The sequence below is a fragment of the Mercenaria mercenaria genome, chromosome 1, assembly GCF_021730395.1.
Source record: "Mercenaria mercenaria strain notata chromosome 1, MADL_Memer_1, whole genome shotgun sequence".
NCBI classification, from domain to species: domain Eukaryota; kingdom Metazoa; phylum Mollusca; class Bivalvia; order Venerida; family Veneridae; genus Mercenaria; species Mercenaria mercenaria.
The window spans coordinates 74,707,470-74,726,760 of NC_069361.1; the positions used below are offsets into that span (position 1 = coordinate 74,707,470).

The following is a 19,291-nucleotide window of genomic DNA, read 5'->3' on the forward strand; positions in this document are numbered from 1 at the left end:
CCAAGTTCAACAAGAGCTGTCTCCATAGGATGACACATGCCCCCGATGGCACTTTGAATGAATATATAGTTATGGCCGATGTTAAGAGTTTAGGACCTTTGACCTACGGAACTGGGTCTTGCGCGCGACATGTCGTCTTACTGTGTCACACATTCATGCGTAGTTATTTTAAAATCCATGCATGAATGACAAAGATATGGACCGGACACGCCCATCAATGCACTATCATGAAAAATGACCTTTAACGTCCAAGTGTGACCTTGACCTTTGAGCTACGGACCTGGGTCTTGCGTGCGACACGTCGTCTTACTGTGGTACACATTCATGCCAAGTTATTTGAAAATCCATCCATGGATGACAAAGATATGGACCGGACACGCCCATCAATGCACTATCCTTTAATGTCTAAGTGTGACCTTGACCTTTGAGCTACGGACCTGGGTCTTGCGCGCGACACGTCGTCTTACTGTGGTACACATTCATGCCAAGTTATTTGAAAATCCATCCATCGATGACAAAGATATGGACCGGACACGAAAATTGCGGACAGACTGACCGACAGACAGTTAAAAAACTATATGCCTCCCTTCGGGGGCATAAAAAGGGCCATAATTCAGCCAAAAAAGATGACAGAGTTATGTACTCTTGCCTATTGATAGAGACTATAATACTGAACAAGATATAAAAGTTTCAAACACTACACAAAATAAAATGGTACGAAAAACTTAACCAAGATTTCAAAGTCAGAAGGGGCCATAATTCAGCCAAAATGCTTGATGGAGTTATGTACTCTTGCCTACAACTGCACATGGTGATGGTAAACAAGTGTTGAAAGTTTCAAAGCTTTATCTCAAAAGACTGTCAAAATGTAGACTGGTACGAAAAACTTAACCAAGATTTCTAAGTCGAAAAGGGGCAATAATTCAACCAAAATGCTTGATGGAGTTATGTACTCTTGCCTACAACTGGACATGGTGATGGTAAACAAGTGTTGAAAGTTTCAAAGCTTTATCTCAAAAGACTGTCAAAATATGAACTGGTACGAAAAACTTAACCAAGATTTCTAAGTCAGAAGGGGCCATAATTCAGTCAAAATGCTTGACAGAGTTATGTACTCTTGCCTATAACTGGACATGGTGATGGTAAACAAGCGTTGAAAGTTTCAAAGCTTTATCTCAAAAGACTTTGTCAAAATGTGGACTGGTACGAAAAACTTAACCAGGGTGTGACGCCGATGCCGTGGTGAGTAGGATAGCTCTACTTATTCTTCGAATAGTCGAGCTAAAAATGTATATTTCCCTGTGCAGAATTCTGCCCCAGCATTTTATTTTCAAATTTTACAAAATGTTTACATACAAAATGTTGCTTGTATGCTTAAAATAGTTTTATAACAAACTATCGACAATAAAGTCATACTTGAAACTGAAAACTTTTTAGCGCCAAAAATTGATGGAATTTCCCATGCAAAATAAGTGACGACTAATCAAGATATTTTGAAAATTTAAAATGATCCTATTACCACCACTGAAGTTCTTCCATATATTTTGAAAAGTATGGTTTTATATTATTGATAAATCAATGAAAAAGTTTGTTGTGGAAAAGGCAGATTTAACGGTATACTTGAAATTAACTGCGAAAAGAAAAGGAATCCCTTTTATAAGTATTAAATGTAAACAGTTGCTTTTGCTTATTTTAGAAGTATAGAAATATGTTTTTGTGAAAATGGCAACAAGTTAAACAAAATTGAAATCCTCAAAATATATGTCTCAATCGACTGATAGTACATAGTGGACAACTCCCACACTTTAGTAATTACATATCCTTAACATCTGAATGGTGATATTATTGCCGAATAAAATAAATGTTTAGTTTCAGATGACTCGTAATTCTATCAAAGGGGCTTCGCCAAAGAAATTTAATGAGACTTGTCTAATGTCAAACAATGATTTTATTCATTGAAAAACATCACCTTTTGGTTGATACTATTTTGATTGCAACATTAAAACCACGAAAATTGCCTGTTTAGTTTTTACTGATACTGATTTACTGTACATCCATGAACTGCAGGAAATAATGTTGAGACTTTTTATTGTTACTTTTATTCTACAAACAGACAAATAGATTAATTAATTGAAACAAATGGCAAAATAATAAGTAAAAACTATCACAGCTATTCTGAATAAAGATATTCAAGATTTGAGTTAAAGATATAAAGCAATTCTACTGACCATTTTCTTTCCTCAACTCTTAAACACTTCTTAAATACAATGTATAGCTAAACAAGAGCTGTCACTAATGGTGACAAATGCCCCCGCAGCGCCTTGACCTTTGACCTGGTGACCCCCAAAGTCAATAGGGGTCTTGTACTCAATAAGTACTATTACCACGTGAAGTTTGAAGGTCCTGGGTGCAGTGGTTCGCGAGTAAAGTGCCTTCATGCAAAAAGTTAATGTTGTGACGAACGAACGAACTAACAAAAGGATGGACAGTTGAAAACTAATATGCCTCCCTTTGGGGGCATAAAAAATCTGTCATGCTACAAACGTTAACGTCTGTTGTTTTTTTCACTTATTCTCAAAACAATATAGTTCAAATGATGTCTTAAAACAATGCAGCTGAACACCATTTACCTCAGAGAATCATAGAAATAAACTGAAAGTTTCTTTACAGGAAGCCCTTTCTTTAAAATAAGATAACTTACTTAAATACTTGGATTTCTTCAACATGATTTGCAAAACAACATACATTGTACTTTCATTTCAATATTTACTGTTCATTAATGCAGAAAAACTGCTTTTTTTTACCTAAAAACAACAGGTCTGAATAAAAATCATGTGACAGATGAAAGAAAATAAACTTTAGATATATATTAACTACTGGTGCACATACTAAAATTTTGTTTCTCAATAACATTTGTCCATACCTGAAATAAGTACAGAACTAATGCCTCTTTGAAATTAAACGTACACTTTCATTACTACAATTAATTTGATAGCAACCAATATTAATATACAAACAAAGATATATAGTTATAGATGCATTTTCTAACCACCAAAGCTACACAGTTATCCTTTGCTGCCCGAAACACTAACCTGAGAATGTATCAGAGTTATGGTATGTAATTTTTGTATCTAACTTATTGTAAAGCCTAGTTTTGTAGACGGAATCATCCGAGGCAATTCTGGAATTGAAATCTTACTACTATCGTCTTTTTCACTGCTCATATGAAAATCGTCTGAGTAGCTACCATCACTGATAAGAGACAAAATATTTTCAGACTCGGAAGGCACATAGGAACTAACAGATTCTGTGTGAATAGACTCCTTTTTAAACTCGAGGCGCCTTTCTCGCAAATGCTTTCTGGGACGCGGTGATGGATTTCTAGGGCTACCCTGTGATGATCTTGACCTTGGAGTGTCTGTAGGGGTTGGACGAGCGTTCATGCTATCCACTCTGAGCTGCTGTGATCGGCGAACAGCAGGAAGTGGTGACTGCTTTGAAGCCTTCGGATTTAAGACCTCGAACTTCATTGACAATCTCCCAGTGTTTGTGTTTGTCATAGCAGGACTTGGCGATCTCACTGACCTGTCTGTTGCGGGTGTTGGAAGAGTGTCGGTTTTTTCATCTTCACTTATCAATTTTTGTAATTCTGGTTCATCGGTTGAATGAAATTGTTTGGTATCGTAATCTTCAGTTGATTTAAACACAGACTCGCCAGTTTGAGGATCAGGTTTGAACTGTTTGGACATCCTGGTGGACTCTAGTGGAGAATCATCATCAATTGTTGTATTCATTGAAGATTTACCATCTCTGGCAATAGACTCTGGTAATGTTTCATCTCCTAAAATATATGATTGTAAACATGTACACAAACCCCAAATAGTTTGAGACTTAAAACATGGCAAACCACAAAATAGTAGAAGTTTACATCTAGTTATTACACCACGCTGAACAGCAGTCACAAATTTTGATGAGCATTGTACTCCACTTTGCTACTACCAAAAACTCACACAAATACTTTATGTTTTGTTTTTATTCATAAATTTACACAATTACCTAAAGCCCTTTCTAGATTTCAAAGTAACTGACGTGCATCTGGAGACATGACACATAAAGGTTTCTTTTTTAACAAACTGACCTAAAAAGTATCTACATTTTTTCTGATTTTAGTGTTTAACTAACTGCATGAATTCTGTTTCAAATAAATATCTAGAATTTATCTGTTTAAAATTCAAGAAGACTTTGGTATTTCTTTCCAACAGTATAAACCAACACTTCTATATAAATTAATGTATGTTACAAGTCAAAATAAGTTAACACTGAGAGGGCATACTACTCACTAAAGTTTGCAAAAACTTATCCCAACTTGTCCCAGATTTTAACAAGTATTATTTTCCTATGAAGGAACATTTTGCACATTACAGTTTTCAGGTATAGTATAGAGGGTAGCTAACTGCTGTTGTAGTAAAATGGTTGCTTTTAATACCTAAAGAAAGTTTGTGTGATGGATATAAGTATCATATAACCTCCATGCTATTTAAAACACAATAATTTAGGCTATGTAACGGTGGACAGTAAACTTCCACACATGTACCAGACTTTGAGGACACATGAGATCTGACACTAGGGAATGTGACTGCATTCTTACACCATCTCTCAACAGATGCCTTTTTATCATATGTTTTTCAGTGTTTTATTGAAGTATAACAGTAAAATATAAACAAGAACTGTTGGAGGACAGCAATGCTAGACTATTCAAAAGCCTTTAAAAGTATCAAATAAATGCTGAGTCAAACAAGAGCTGTCCGTAAGACAGCCAATGCTTGACTATTCCAATTATTGTCCCAGAAACAGGAAAATGTTACCCTAAATGTTAAAATATCTATAGAGTTTCAATCCAGTATCTGCATTAGTTTTGGAGATTTGACCAAAATGCATGTCCGAGTTATGGGACTTGATGCAATCAACTAGTTTTATAACGATGAAGGCACATGTATGTGAAGTTTCAATTTAATATCTGCATTTGTTCTGCAGATAGTAACTTGCACGCAAAACTTTAACCAGAATTTTCTAAGTCTAAAAGGGGGCATATTTTGCCCAAAATACATGTCAAGAGTTATGGGACTTAATCCAGTGAGGTTGGTAATTGATCTAGAAAAAGAAAAAATAAGTTTCAAACCTACATGCCTTTAAGTAATAGCTGTATGTACCTGCACACAAAATTTTTACCAGGATTTTCTAAGTCCAAAGGGGGCATAATTTGGCCAAAATTCAGGTCAGAGTTATGGGACTTGATGCTATCAACTATAGTTTTATAACCCTGAAGATACATGTGAAGTTTCAATTCTATATCTTCATTAGTTTTGGAGACAGTAACTTGCATGTAAAACTTTAACCAGGATTTTCTAAGTCCAAAAGGGGGCATAATTTTCCCAAAATACTTGTAAGAGTTATGGGACTTAATCCAGTGAGGTTGGTAATTGATCTAGAAAAAGAACAAACAACAGCTGTCCGTAAGACAGCGCGCTCGACTTTTCTCAGTGCCTGACTCTGAATTAGAGCTTTGCCAGTAAAAAAATTCCAAGTTAAAAAGGGGCATAACTCTGTCAAAATTCAAATCAGAGTTATGTGAATTGTGTCTCCTGGTGTAGACTTTGATAGTAAATAACTATTTTGAGTTTCAAGTCAAAAGCTTTAATAGTAACAGAGATATTTGACTTTATCAAAAAAGTTAACAAAAAAAAAATCTAAGTTAAAAAGGGACATAATTCTGTCAAAATTCAAATCAGAGTTATTGGGATTGTTTCTCCTGGTGTAGACTTTGATCGTAAACAAGCATTTTAAGTTTCAAGTCAAAAGCTTTGATAGTAACTTGCATGCAAAACTTTAACCAAAGTGTGACACCGACGCCAGGGTGAGTAGAAAAGCTAGACTTTAGTCGAGCTAAAAAAGGACAAAACTAAGTGAACAAGCAGAGTTATAGAACCTGTGCAGTGCATGTCAGATAATGCATGTGTGAAGTTTTAGTCTATCCCACAAGTGGTTGCTGAGATTTATATACACAAACTTAACCAAAAATATCCAAGTTGGAAAGCAGGAAAAAAAAACGTATAGGCCACACAGCCTTATATACAATATTATGACAACTAGAGTTATACAACCTCTTTAATGCACGTCAGATCTCCATAATGAACTAGTGTGTGAAGTTTTTAACCCATTTCCACAAGTAGCTTCTAAACCACAACCTAATAAAAACTTGACCAAAATGGGACGCCAACGAACAAAAAATCTAAAAATTTATTGTGCAGTGAAAAATTTCAAATTCATCTTTTTACTAGCAACGGCAAAATGGGTAAACTTTGATAAAACCACTGAAAAAACATGAAGTAGAATAGGGACTCTGTTTGTTTTACTTGTAAGATTGGCAAATCTTTTACTCCTTAAGGTATTAGATCACTAATAGTAATGTTTACAAAATGGCCTTTGCTTGGTATATTCTGAAAGGTAACCATAGTTTTGCACTATTTTGCAATTTTTAAACAACTTTTACCGTGCCGTTTTTTTTTATAAATTTTGTATAACTTATGGTATCTCCTCAAGCTCAAGTAGAAACAAATTTCAAAGTGATAGCCACTATCCAAAATGTTTGCAGAGAACTCATTTTACCATTAAATTTAATAAAAAAAACATCAAACTATGGTAAACAATTATAAAACACAAAATAACAAGAGCTGTCCATAAGACAGCCAAGCTCGACTATTCGAAATATTGTCACAGAAGCTGGAAATTATTACCCAAAATGTTAAATATCAAAAGAGTTTTAAGTTCAAAAGGGGACATATCAGAGTTATGGGACTTGATGCTATCAACTAGTTTTATAACCCCGAAGAAACATGTTAAGTTTCAATTCAATATCTGCATTAGTTTTGGGGATAGTAAGTTGCATGTAAAACTTTAACCAGAATTTTCTAAGTCCAAAAGGGGGCATAATTTGCTCAAAATACATGTTAAGAGTTATGGAACTTGACCCAGTGAGGTAGGTAATTGATCTAGAAAAAGAATAAATAAGTTCCAAATCTATATGCCTTTTAGTAATAGCTGTATGTACTTGCACGCAAAACTTTAACCAGAATTTTCTAAGTCCAAAAGGGGCATAATTTGGCCAAAATACATGCCAGAGTTATGGGACTTGACCCAGTGAGGTAGGTAATTGATCTAGAAAAAGAAAAAATAAGTTTCAAATCTATATGCCTTTTAGTAATAGCTGTATGTACTTGCACGCAAAACTTTAACCAGAATTTTCTAAGTCCAAAAGGGGGCATAATTTGGCCAAAATACATGCCAGAGTTATGGGACTTGACCCAGTGAGGTAGGTAATTGATCTAGAAAAAGAAAAAATAAGTTTCAAATCTATATGCCTTTTAGTAATAGCTGTATGTACTTGCACGCAAAACTTTAACCAGAATTTTCTAAGTCCAAAAGGGGGCATAATTTGGCCAAAATGAAGGTCAGAGTTATGGGACTTGGTGCTATCAACTAGTTTTATAACCCCGAAGACACATGTGAAGTTTCAATTCAATATCTGCATTAGTTTTGGAGATAGTAACTTGCATGTAAAACTTTAACCAGAATTTTCTAAGTCCAAAAGGGGGCATAATTTGCTCAAAATACATGTTAGAGTTATGGAACTTGACCCAGTGAGGTTGGTAATTGACCTAGAAAAAGAATAAATAAGTTTCAAAGCTATATGCCTTTAAATGATAGCTGTATGTACTTGCATGCAAAAACTTAACCAAGGTGTGACGCCGACGCCGACGCCGACGCCAGGGTGAGTAGAATAGCTAGACTATTCTTCGAATAGTCGAGCTAAAAATGTAAATATCATTTTTTCTATGGTGCCTCAAGTAAACGGATTTAATGAGACAGAATTCATACTTCAACATTGAAAAAGTAAGGTCGAATGCTGTGTTTCTGTTTTGAATTTTGCTTACTCCGTTTAAAAATAACCTTAGGACAGACGTTAAACCTACCTAAATTTTTTCCACAATATATAATCTAAGAGTGAAAGCAAAATAGAGAACTTTCACTGCGTGTAATTCAATATTTTTAAAGATGTGTAACTCTACCCCTTCTGTTTAAGTAGTAAATTCACACTGAACACCAAGACATCTCTTATAAGATTCATCTTTTTCCATTTTTGTACAAGAAATCAATGATAAGTCTTGAAAGAAGTAAAAATTTACTAGAAAAAAAGGAAAATAAGGAAAAAATATTTGGTCCCAGTAGGGCTTGAACCTACGCCCCCTAAGAATTGCAGTAAAAGTAGGTTTATGGTAGTTATTGAATACTCTTCAAAACGGAGGTTCTCTATTAGTTATCGATCTAATACCTTAACACAGAACTTAAGCTATGCCACTTGTGAAAATATCGCGTCCTGTGTTCATTCAGTAAAAGATATTTTGATTCTTCACAGAAACAAATAAATATATCCTCAATAACTTTTATTAAACTTCTACAACTTCAAACCATTTACTGTTAAAAAAAACTTTGCTGCAGTAATATTACACTGTTAAATACAAACCCTCGTTAAATCCTGGGAACATGTATTTCTGCTCTTTCCTATCTGTTGCTGTTTCTTCCTCAAAACTATCACTGAATGTGTTTTCTTGATCATCACTCTCATATGCCCTGGCACTCGGAATATGAACCTGTAAGTTGGAGCAACAGAGCAAGTTAACATAAGTAAGACTATACATAATGACGCAATTTAATTTTATGTATAAGTACAGGCAGCTTGCAGTTTGTCATATGATACAATTTTTTATCACAGATTTTTCAGTGAATTTCAATTACTGGATTACAAATGTGAATCTTGAGCATGAGATCATTTCAGTGAAAAATTTAGAATATTGTTTTCATTGGTTAAGAAATACAACATGGATAAAATCTGGTTAAAACCAATGAAAAGACAAAACAAACAAAAAGTATGTTCATTTCACATGTAAAATCGAAATATCTTGCAACAAATTTGTTTTCATTAATTTTTCACTTGTGGCTATGCCAGTTGTTAAAAAAGTGCATCTACAATTTTCAAGAAAATACTGATACAAACAAATATTATAAATCTATATATATATATTATTCTACTTATATAACTCTGTGTTTATAGTTTAAAGTATTCTATCTTTAACACATGCCAAAACTGACCTTAAGAAATATATTTTAACCTTTACCCAGCTAAATTTCTAAAATGGACTGGTCCATCATTCAATCTGGGCAGTACCACTTATTATTCAAAGGGGTGTTCACTGAAAATTTACTGACTGAATAGCCAACAGTGCAGACCATGATCAGACTGCACAGATGTGCAGGCTGACCTTGGTCTGCACTGGTCGCAAAGGCAGAATCACTTGCCGCCAGCAGGCTATGGGTTAATATCAAATGAAGCAAATCTAAAGTATAATCAAAGCCTTGAGATGTCTGGTGGTTGCGGGTTTTGCTATAGTTATTTTCATTTTAAATGCCAATCTATAAATATACATGTATAAGAAACAAATACTAATGTGCCTCATATCTAAGATAAACTCTGCCTGACCTTACATGAACAGCTGGAAGTCAGTGATGTAACCATGGGCTGGAATACCTAATCATTGACAGATCTTATATAATCTAAATGGCCAGTGTGAATGGATAGAGGATGAATAGGAACTGCTTGATCATTGATAATTCATCCGCGTTGTTCATGAATGGGACTACTTTGTGTAGCACATGAACAAATTCCTTTGGATGTGATTTGGAATCAAATAAAGATACTACATGATTGTCAGAAATACACTTAACTTTGGTAGCGGGATAAACCCACAACCAAAAATGCATCCTGAGCCAGACAGAAACATTTAAATAAGTCTTAAAGAATCTTACTCCTAGCTGAAACATAGAAATTAGGCATGTACTCTTAATTTCTAAGTACAATAAAATCACATAATTTCATTGGCATCAGATTTCTTGGCTCTGGCCGAAATGGGTATTTCCTAGAACCTGGAGTATTTAAAAGTTATAAAATGTATGCGGGGATTTAGTTAGCAGATTGACGCAGGTAAGAAATTGACAAAGATAACTCCCTAATGGATGTTAAATCTTTTTCCATTAACACTATGTCACTACTATATTACAGATAAATGCAACTGTACAAAGTACAAAGAGACTGGTATATTTCTGGATAAGTAAAGTAGACTAAGTACAAAAAATTCAATTTACGGGGTAATGTGTGTAAATTTTACAAAAAGAATATTTGCTAAAGAAACAAACTGCAAAAAGCTCCTGTAATTATAAACCTATCGGAGCATTAATTTAATACATAGATCCAAATTAAATTAATGTGATATATATATATATATATATATATATACAGAAACATCATGTAAATTGTAGCATATTAACTCCAGTCTATCCTGTTTTAACTTGAAATCCATTAATATACTGAATGTCTAATGAGAAAATTCAACAAATAAATTCTGTTACTGATGTATAATGTAAACTTTCAGGGTATTTTTCCTTCTATGTTTTTGATAGGGGCCGTTTATTTAAAGGCCTCTTCCGGGACTTCCCCTTGGAACATTTCTTTCAAATCATGCAGTTTTTCACCAAAACTGACTTGACATCAAGTATGTTTATTTGCCTTTGCCCAAACACCCACATATTTAAAAAAAAAATAATCATGGGCATGGTCCCCTTAACCTCTCAGTAAAAAAAATCCCTGAATCATATGAATTACCTCTAATCTTGAGCTAGGTACACTATCAGCTGCAGAGTCGAGTTTGTCCCCTGGAGCCATGTCAGGGGAGGCAATATCTCGAGCATCAGAATCCAGGTGCACAGCCTGGTCTCTTCCTTCACTATCCTGGTCCGTATCTTCTCTCACCTGTACCGTCCCCTGAAACACATAGACTGAACTACTGCATTTCAACAAGATGATACAAAATTACTGTTGCTGTCAGCGTCAATATCAATTTCATAGGAGACAGACAGGATATATAAAAGTCAGTACAAGGAACTAAAATATTTTTTTCTGTGTTTAAGTCACCCATCATAATTTTAGGAATTTCAGTGAATTTCCTGCTTTTGTGGTAGAGGAATAGCCTAGATGCCGGGCACTTTGGTAGAACCACCAACCTTCTGTAAGCTTAAAAGTTGAATGGCTTCCTTGTATGAAAGTATTCTTCACCACAAGCAAGGTTTCAAACCAACATTGGTGAGGGGCAAGTGTTTCAAGGTCACCAAGCTTACCATGCGGCCTTGGAGGCCCCAGAAACTGAAATATATATAGAGTGAGTATTGCAATAGTAAATTACAGATTATATCACTGGCTATATTAGACAGATCTATAGGCTGTGACAAACAGTGAAAGCTAAATAAATTCAGGGCTCCAGATAATTATTTAGACCTATGAGTATTTACTTATCATAATTCTTGTGAATGCGTAAAATGGTAAAATCTGAAATTTAGTAGGTGTAATTTTATTCCTGAAAATTTGTAAATAAGAAAAAAACAATAGAAATCAGTTTTACAACATTTATTGGGTGTAACACCCATGAATTTGTTTGCAGTTCAGTTTCAATTCAGCGTTCAAGTTTTTGCTTCCTTTGGCTTGTATTGGCTTCACACTGTGAGTGACCACCGAATCCAATAGATTATTCAATACATCGTTTAACGATGTTTTAGGGATCATGTTTTGTTGAAATTGTAAAGCGTTTGTTCACATTTACATTCTTAGAAAGATTTTTTTGTTTACTCTGCACCGGAAGCTGATATTTTACATCGACACTTGTTTAAAATACACTACCGTACCATCAATATTAATTTCCAACTATTTGATTTACGCACGAATTTAGTGTATAATCTGGTTTAACCTAGGTTTATAGTGTACAACTCAATGCGTGTGTATATTCAATGTGGGAGAATTAATGCTGAACGAGCTCTTTACGTAAAGCATCCAGACGATTCAGATTTTGTTTTGATAGTAAAAAGTCATCAGCGTTTCTATAATTTCATATACTTTTTTTATATGCTAAAGAACTATCAAACATGCGTACGGTATATGCATTACTTCAAAGCGTAATTTACGCTAATACGCATCTTATCTGGAGCCCTGATAAAATTCTATTATGATGTATTACATACATTATGTATATCAAGTTTATATGAAGGAAATAATTAATACTACAGATTTATTTCACCTTTATATAAAATTATCCAAATAGTGTCATGCTTTAAATTTAAAGCTTAATTATAATTGTGTGTTGTAAAGTTTCTGTTTTACTTAAATCAGTCTTTAAAGTTTATTACTAGAGTTATTGAGAAAGCTTCTCACAACTCAAATTTTTCATGGCAACTAAATTTACAAATGATCTAACTTTTAACCAGGGTTGTTAATAATTACTTGCAATAGTAATGCATTAAATTAGCATTACTTGGAAAAAGATGGCATTAAATTAGCATTAGCATTACTCATTTTTATCAAAATAATGCATTAAATTAGCATTACATAGGGTGCATTAGCATTAGCATTACCATTACTTTTTGAGAATCATTGCATGTTATTATCACATACACTGTTTTTCATTAAATCATTTTAGTTTACCTAGGTCTAGGTCGTCTACATGAATAGTTAAATACGTGTATGACTTCCTTGTATTATATCTGATTTTTTTTCTTTTACCATTACTTTATAAAAAAAATAATAAAAAAAATTAAAAATAAAAATGTTGGAAGTACAGCATGCATGAGCATTTAAATTGTTAGAGAAAGTCAAGTACCCGTTCAATGACTCCCTAACAGCCTAATTTAACATGACATGTAAAAGCTAGCTGCCTTAAGGTCTTAAACATCACTATCAGTGGCATAGTGTTAATTGATAAAAAGGTGTCAAAAGATAATAGATTCTGTTTGATATTTTGGGTGACAAATCTAATTATGTCACACTTCTATGGCTATTATAAATATGCACCTTGGAGTTGTCCAAGGTTTTAAATGTATTTTTCAAAATCTTTCAGGTGTACATTGAACAAAAGGCAATTATATCATCAGACAGTTTATTAAAATCAAACAAAAATCTATTAGAGAACTGCTATAACCTGTATAAATAACAGCATACATGTGTATTATTTTTTTTCCAGTGGTACAAAAAATAATGCCTAAGTAATGCTAAGCATTAGCATTAGCATTACTTACTTTGGCATTAAATTAGCATTATTTTCAATGCTAAAATTGTGGCATTAATCATTACTTGGCATTATTTGAAAAAAATAATGCATTACTAATGCATTACCATTAGCATTAGCATTACTACAACCCTGCTTTTAACCTAAAAGTTACCCTGCTATATTCCTAAAATGGACTTGTCCATCATTCAATTTGGGCAGTACCACATTTTATTCAATGGAGTGTTCACTGAAAATTTACTGACAGACAGAATAGCAAACAGTGCAGACTGTAAGGACATATAGGCTGATCTTGGTCTGCACTGGTTGAAAAGGCAGAATCAATTGCCGCCAGCAGGCTGGACATCTTAATATTACATAAATATTATACATTCTAACATGACTTGATTCATTTTCCTATAAAACAAAGAAGGCTGAAAGTAGTGACACAGTGTGTTATTTTACAACAATTCACAGATCTGACGTCACAATTCTTATGTCATAGCGTCAAACAGCATAGCAGTGTGTTGAGAAAGAAACCATTAACAAACAAGAGGGTCATGATGACCCTGGATCGCTCACCTGAGTAATATGAGCTACATGTTTCAAATGTGAAACTGATGATAAAATATTAAGAAAGTCAGTAGGTCACATTCATGGTCAATGAAATTCAGTTTTACGATTTGTGTGCAAAACTGTGTATGTCATCAGCAAGAAAGTAGGTCAGTAGGTCAAGGTCACAGTCAAGTGACATCAATTCATATTACTTGGGGTCATCAGGTAATTACAATTAAACAGTCTTGGAAATAGGATCAGATAATTTTATAAGTATTTTTCCTATATAACTCACATAATAACTAAGTGACCCCAGGGCGGGGCCTCTTTTAACCCCAGGGGCATAATTTGAACAATTTTGGTAGAGGACTACTAGACAATGCATCATACCAAATATCAAAAGCCTAGGTCGTATGGTTTCAGACAAGAAGATTTTTAGAACTTTTCCCTATATAAGTCTATATAAAACTTGGGACCCTCAGGGCAGGGCCTTTTTTCACCCAAGGGGTACAATTTGAACAATTTTGGTTGAGGACCATAAGACAATGCTACAAACCAAATATCAAAGGTCTAAGTGTTGTGGTTTCAAACAAGAAGATTTTTAAACTTTTTTTCATTTATAACTAAATATAAGTCTATGTAAAACTTGGGACCCCTGGGGCGGGGCCATATTTGACCCTAGGGGGATAATTTGAACAACCTTAGTAGAGGACCACTAGATGATGCTACATACCAAGTATCAAAGCCCTAGGCCATGTGGTTTTGTACAAGAAGATTTTCAAAGTTTTCCCTATATAAGTCTATATAAACCATGTGACCCCCGGGGCGGGGCCATATTTGACCCTAGGGGGATAATTTGAACAATCTTGGTAGAGGACCACTAGATGATGCTACATACCAAATATCAAAGCCCTAGGCCATGTGGTTTTGTACAAGAAGATTTTCAAAGTTTTCCCTATAAAAGTCTATATAAACCATGTGACCCCCAGGGCAGGGCCATATTTGACCTTAGGGGGATAATTTGAACAATTTTGGTAGAGGACCACTAGATGATGCTACACACCAGATATCAAAGCCCTAGGCCCTGTGGTTTTGGACAAGAAGATTTTTAAAGTTATTCCTTTCAGTTGCCATGGCAACCAGAGTTCTTCAAGGAATTCAATTATTTGAACAATTTTGAAAGGGGCCATCCAAGGATCATTCCTGTGAAGTTTGGTGTAATTCTGCCCAGTGGTTTTCAAGAAGAAGATTTTTTTAGAAAATGTTGACAGACGGACGACACACGACGGATATTGAGCGGTCAGAAAAGCTCACCATGAGCCTTTGGCTCAGGTGAGCTAAAAACAGGCAAATATTTGACTGACGTCATCAAGAAATGAAGGATGTACTTAAAAGTCCTTGGTAACATGGCAGAATCGAAATAATATACCTCATTTAGTGATTTGCTCTTGAATAAAATCATTGTTTGTTGTTCAGATATTTATTATTATATCTGAACTCCAAACAATGATTTTATTCAACGACAAATCACTGGATAAGATATACGGGTATGACCATTTCTTAAATATATTACCTTAAGACTCTTGCCCAGCTTCGTGGCTTTGGGAGATTTACTTCTTGTCTGCTTGCCTTTCACTGGAGAGTTATCTCGAGATTTTGTTAATTTCTTTTTGGTCTTCACCTTTGAGTCTTCCATCACTAGCTGACTCTTCCCCAGAGTTGCCTTCGCTAATTCTGCAGCAGCTAGTCTCCGAACTTCAGTATATGTATCAGACAAGTTACCAGTGTCACCATCATAATCCTGTTCTTTGACAGTTTTTGCTACTTTCTGTTGCTGTTTTAGAGCTTTAGATGCTTTCTCATCCTGCTCTGCCGATTTTAACCAAGTTGGATTTTGTTTTGCCAGCCTCAACCTCTGAGTATTTGTAAGACCAAAGACTAGTTTTGTTTTCTTCACACCAGCTTCGGGAGCTTTTCTTATCCAACCTTTGTTTTTTGGCACACTGTCTGACTGGCGGGCAGCTGATCTATTTTTCCTCGCCTTCTTTTTAGCTGAAACATGGGAAACATTTTCATCTACCTCTGCTATATCATATATATTTTCTTCCGATTTACTTTTTAGCACTCTTACTGGAGCTTCAGATGTTTTTCTTACAGGTTCAGCCAAACCTTTTACTTGATTTACTTGTTGCATGGCCTGATTTATAAACTGTGGGTTCTGGATCTTTGATAACTCTGTCAATAAAGCAGTCAATAATGGAAACACTGGTTCTGACATGTTCAGAGCTTGTAAGTTAAGACTAGGAATATCTCCTTGTGTAGGCTTATTAGCACCTTTTATATTACTTATCACTACTGTCTTGGCATCTTTCAATTTTGGAACTTCTTTCACAATATTTGATGTTTGAACATTATCTTTTTTTAACTTGTTCACTTGGTTTGATTCAACTTTTTCTAAATGTTCATCTCCAGATAAGTCTTCTAATGTTGCCTCATCAAATGTGCTTGAATATCCCAAATATGCATTAACGTCTCTTTCAATCTGAACATCAGGTTCTGCTTTACTGTTATAAAACAGTGGTGGTGGACAATTAATATTAGGATTTATCAAAATGCCATCATCACTATCACTCTCTTCTGCATGAATTTGGAAGTCTTCAGTTTTCTTTGGAACATGTTTTCGCCGTCGCTCTGTTTGAGTTTCTATTGTTTTACATGGTTTCTTTTCATCCTTTGAAGAAACTTCGACATGAAACTTTTCATCCTCCATTTCCACGGTCTGCATTAGAGCATCTCGCTTTTCTACATCTGTCATTGATCCCATTTCTCTTGTATTATTTAGGTCTTCCTGCTTTTTATAAACAGTCTTTTGACTATGGACAGGTTTAGCTACTGCTTGTACAACTTTTTCTTCCTTTATTTCCATTATTTCATCTATCACAGACTGTTTCACCTCACATTTATTCCTTTCTGATGCACGTTTTGCTATAGCTGAAGCAGGTAAATGTGCAATCAAACCAGGACCTAAACTCAGGAGTCTGAATCCCATGATCATGTAGCCAATTTCTTTCCCCATTAGACTATAAATTTTGAATAGTCCCTTATCACCATGAACTGAAGGAACAGTATGCCCATTCTTTCTAATGTCAGATTTGATAAAGTCTATAACTTCGTTTAAAGCTAGCGAACTGTTTCCCAACAGCTTTGGCACTTCCGGGTACTCATCAATAACCATTATATACAGCGGGGTATTTGATAAATGCATTGCCAGTGTGTCTAGTGATATCTTAAACAGACATGACTTCCCCTTTTTCACCATAAAATTTCCTTGCTTGTCCTGCAATTCTGCAAACTGATTTGGAACTCTATAGTATGGATCTCTGTTAATTTTCGACTTGATGCCTTCTGACAGCTCTTTCTCCACATGACTAATAAGAATGGCTGGGAAATCCAGCAATCTAAATGCAACCGCGGGAAATCTACAGGTGACATAAGGCAGGTAAAGTTTTTCAACCACAAGTTCCAGTGAGAAAAGCGACTCTTGGGAAGTCGCCATTTTTATCATATGAATTCAGACTTTTGGAAGGAGATGTGTAATGTTCATGGATAATAAATACATGGCAAAAATTTAACGCAATCTCTACAGAAACCCATAAAACAACAATTTCTACTAAGAAATTTGCACTTGACAGCCATGTCCAAACATATCCAGGCTATTCGGACACCCTTTGTTATTTGCCTAAATTTGACGGGTTTCAAATATTTTTAGTCGATTAAATACGAAAGGAAGTAGAATAAAACGAAACGGTTAAACACTTATCCGAGACAGTACCTAAATGCACAATAAAGATAATAAGATTATATAGACCACTATTTCACAGAATGAACTGAGTGTTGTTATATTTTCTAGTCCTATGGGATTACGGAGTCCATTCAGTTTTACTATAATAGAATTCTAGCTGCTTCAGCCGCTGCTATGTTGCGCATTTCATTACCACTCTAGCTTGAACAGGCTCTGTCAAACGGAGTCTGTTATTATTTTTCTTGTTTGCGTTCTTTTTTTCCAAAAAGTCTTGTCACAAATAAAAGACTTTCACATAAGGATTGTAATTCTCCGTTGCGGTCGGTTCGGAAGCCACAGATGCAAGCACATCCCGTATATTGTAGTGGCATAATTAACGTATTACCAAAGTAGACCTATATATTACCATTGGGACTGCTTATTTTTCAAAAGAAAAAAATCCAACAACAGTAATTTAAACACCTTTGATACTTTATTATATGCATATATTAATAATGTCTTATAACATTATGAATTTTAAATCCTTCCATATTTACAATTCATAAAAAATGTAGACATGTAGTCAATTTTTCAAAATTACATTAATTTTTACAGTATTGATTGTTAGGGTTACATATAACGTACTGTTTGATTGTCCTTATCCGTGATAAGTTTGTTTGTGAATTTCAGCTTCATAATTCAAGATCTAGATATAAATTATACATTATTCTAGAGATCTCTAGGGGTAGTAATTGGAACTTTTTGCACTTTAAAGCTATCTTGAATACCGGTAACTTTATTTTTCTTGTGTAAAAGTTGTGCAAAATTACAGTTTCACTTAGTTCGATTTTTTTTCTAAATATTTACATAAACATTGCTTTTATACTAACTAAGACATCCTGAAAGTTTTATAAAAATCCACCACAAAATAAAGTTAAGATTTTTTTTGGGATCAATAATAGCGATAAATTTTACAATGGAAAATACCTTTTCAAAATCGTTTTTGATGATATAAACTAATAGAAATATTTTGAAAATATAAAAACATCTTTCCTATTACCACACTCAGTCATCTTTAGAATTATGTATATATAAAGGATACTGTCAAGAGAAATCAAGAAAAGAAAACTTGAATAAGAAAAAGTGAATCAAACAATAGTATATTCTTGCTGTAATATTTTCTAATTCAAATAACAAGTAAAGACTATGGTAGTCTTCGTTAATTTATTTAATGCGATTCAAGAACGTAGCTAAAATAAATTTGAAACCCTAATATATGTAACACTCTAAATTAGAATAGAATAGAACAGTGTTTATTTCCAAACAAAGGACACTTTCGGGCATAAAATACATGTATAATCATCATCATCATAGTTTCAGTTTCAGTTTTATTTTATTTATTCCATAAGGCTATTAGCACATCATGGCATAACAAGCATACATACAGATATGACGAACAGTGAAAACATATATATAATTACATACATTCAATGAGGAGAAGGTCTGACAAATATCTTTTGCAACCTTTTCATTTAACATAAATGATTTAGATTATGTTAATACAATATTTCTTTTAATGTATCTACTACACTTGTATATAAAATATTGATATAACAGACACATTCATTCTGATAAGATTTAAGGAATTATACATTTATAAATTCTGCATTTCTTAGTGAAAATCGACAGTTATGCAGTTGCGTAACATTTATATCGTCAAGCGATAAACACATTGATATACATATGCACACCCAAA

The 19,291-nt window shown here is 34.2% G+C and overlaps 1 protein-coding gene across 1 annotated transcript; it reads right to left on the reverse strand.

Moving 5' to 3' along the window:
* Window positions 1-2,071: 2,071 nt before the first annotated feature.
* On the reverse strand, window positions 2,072-17,462 carry LOC123533779 (microtubule-associated protein 10-like). The gene is made up of 4 exons (XM_045315640.2): window positions 15,328-17,462; window positions 10,775-10,933; window positions 8,582-8,708; window positions 2,072-3,841 (listed from the first exon to the last, which is right to left on the reverse strand). Exons 1-4 carry the CDS (start codon window positions 17,317-17,319, stop codon window positions 3,132-3,134), a joined length of 2,988 nt encoding a protein of 995 aa, XP_045171575.2. The 5' UTR covers window positions 17,320-17,462; the 3' UTR covers window positions 2,072-3,131.
* Window positions 17,463-19,291: the final 1,829 nt, after the last annotated feature.

What these genes read in the sequence shown, in the direction of transcription:
- LOC123533779 (XM_045315640.2), bottom strand. Translation starts at nt 17,319, where the DNA reads ATGATAAAAATGGCGACTTCCCAAGAGTCGCTTTTCTCACTGGAACTT. An exon ending in AGCTGGGCAAGAGTCTTAAG is followed by an intron (nt 10,934 to 15,327) that starts GTAATATATTTA and finishes TATGTGTTTCAG; the next exon opens with GGGACGGTACAGGTGAGAGA. An exon ending in GTTCCCAGGATTTAACGAGG is followed by an intron (nt 3,842 to 8,581) that starts GTTTGTATTTAA and finishes CATATATTTTAG; the next exon opens with GAGATGAAACATTACCAGAG.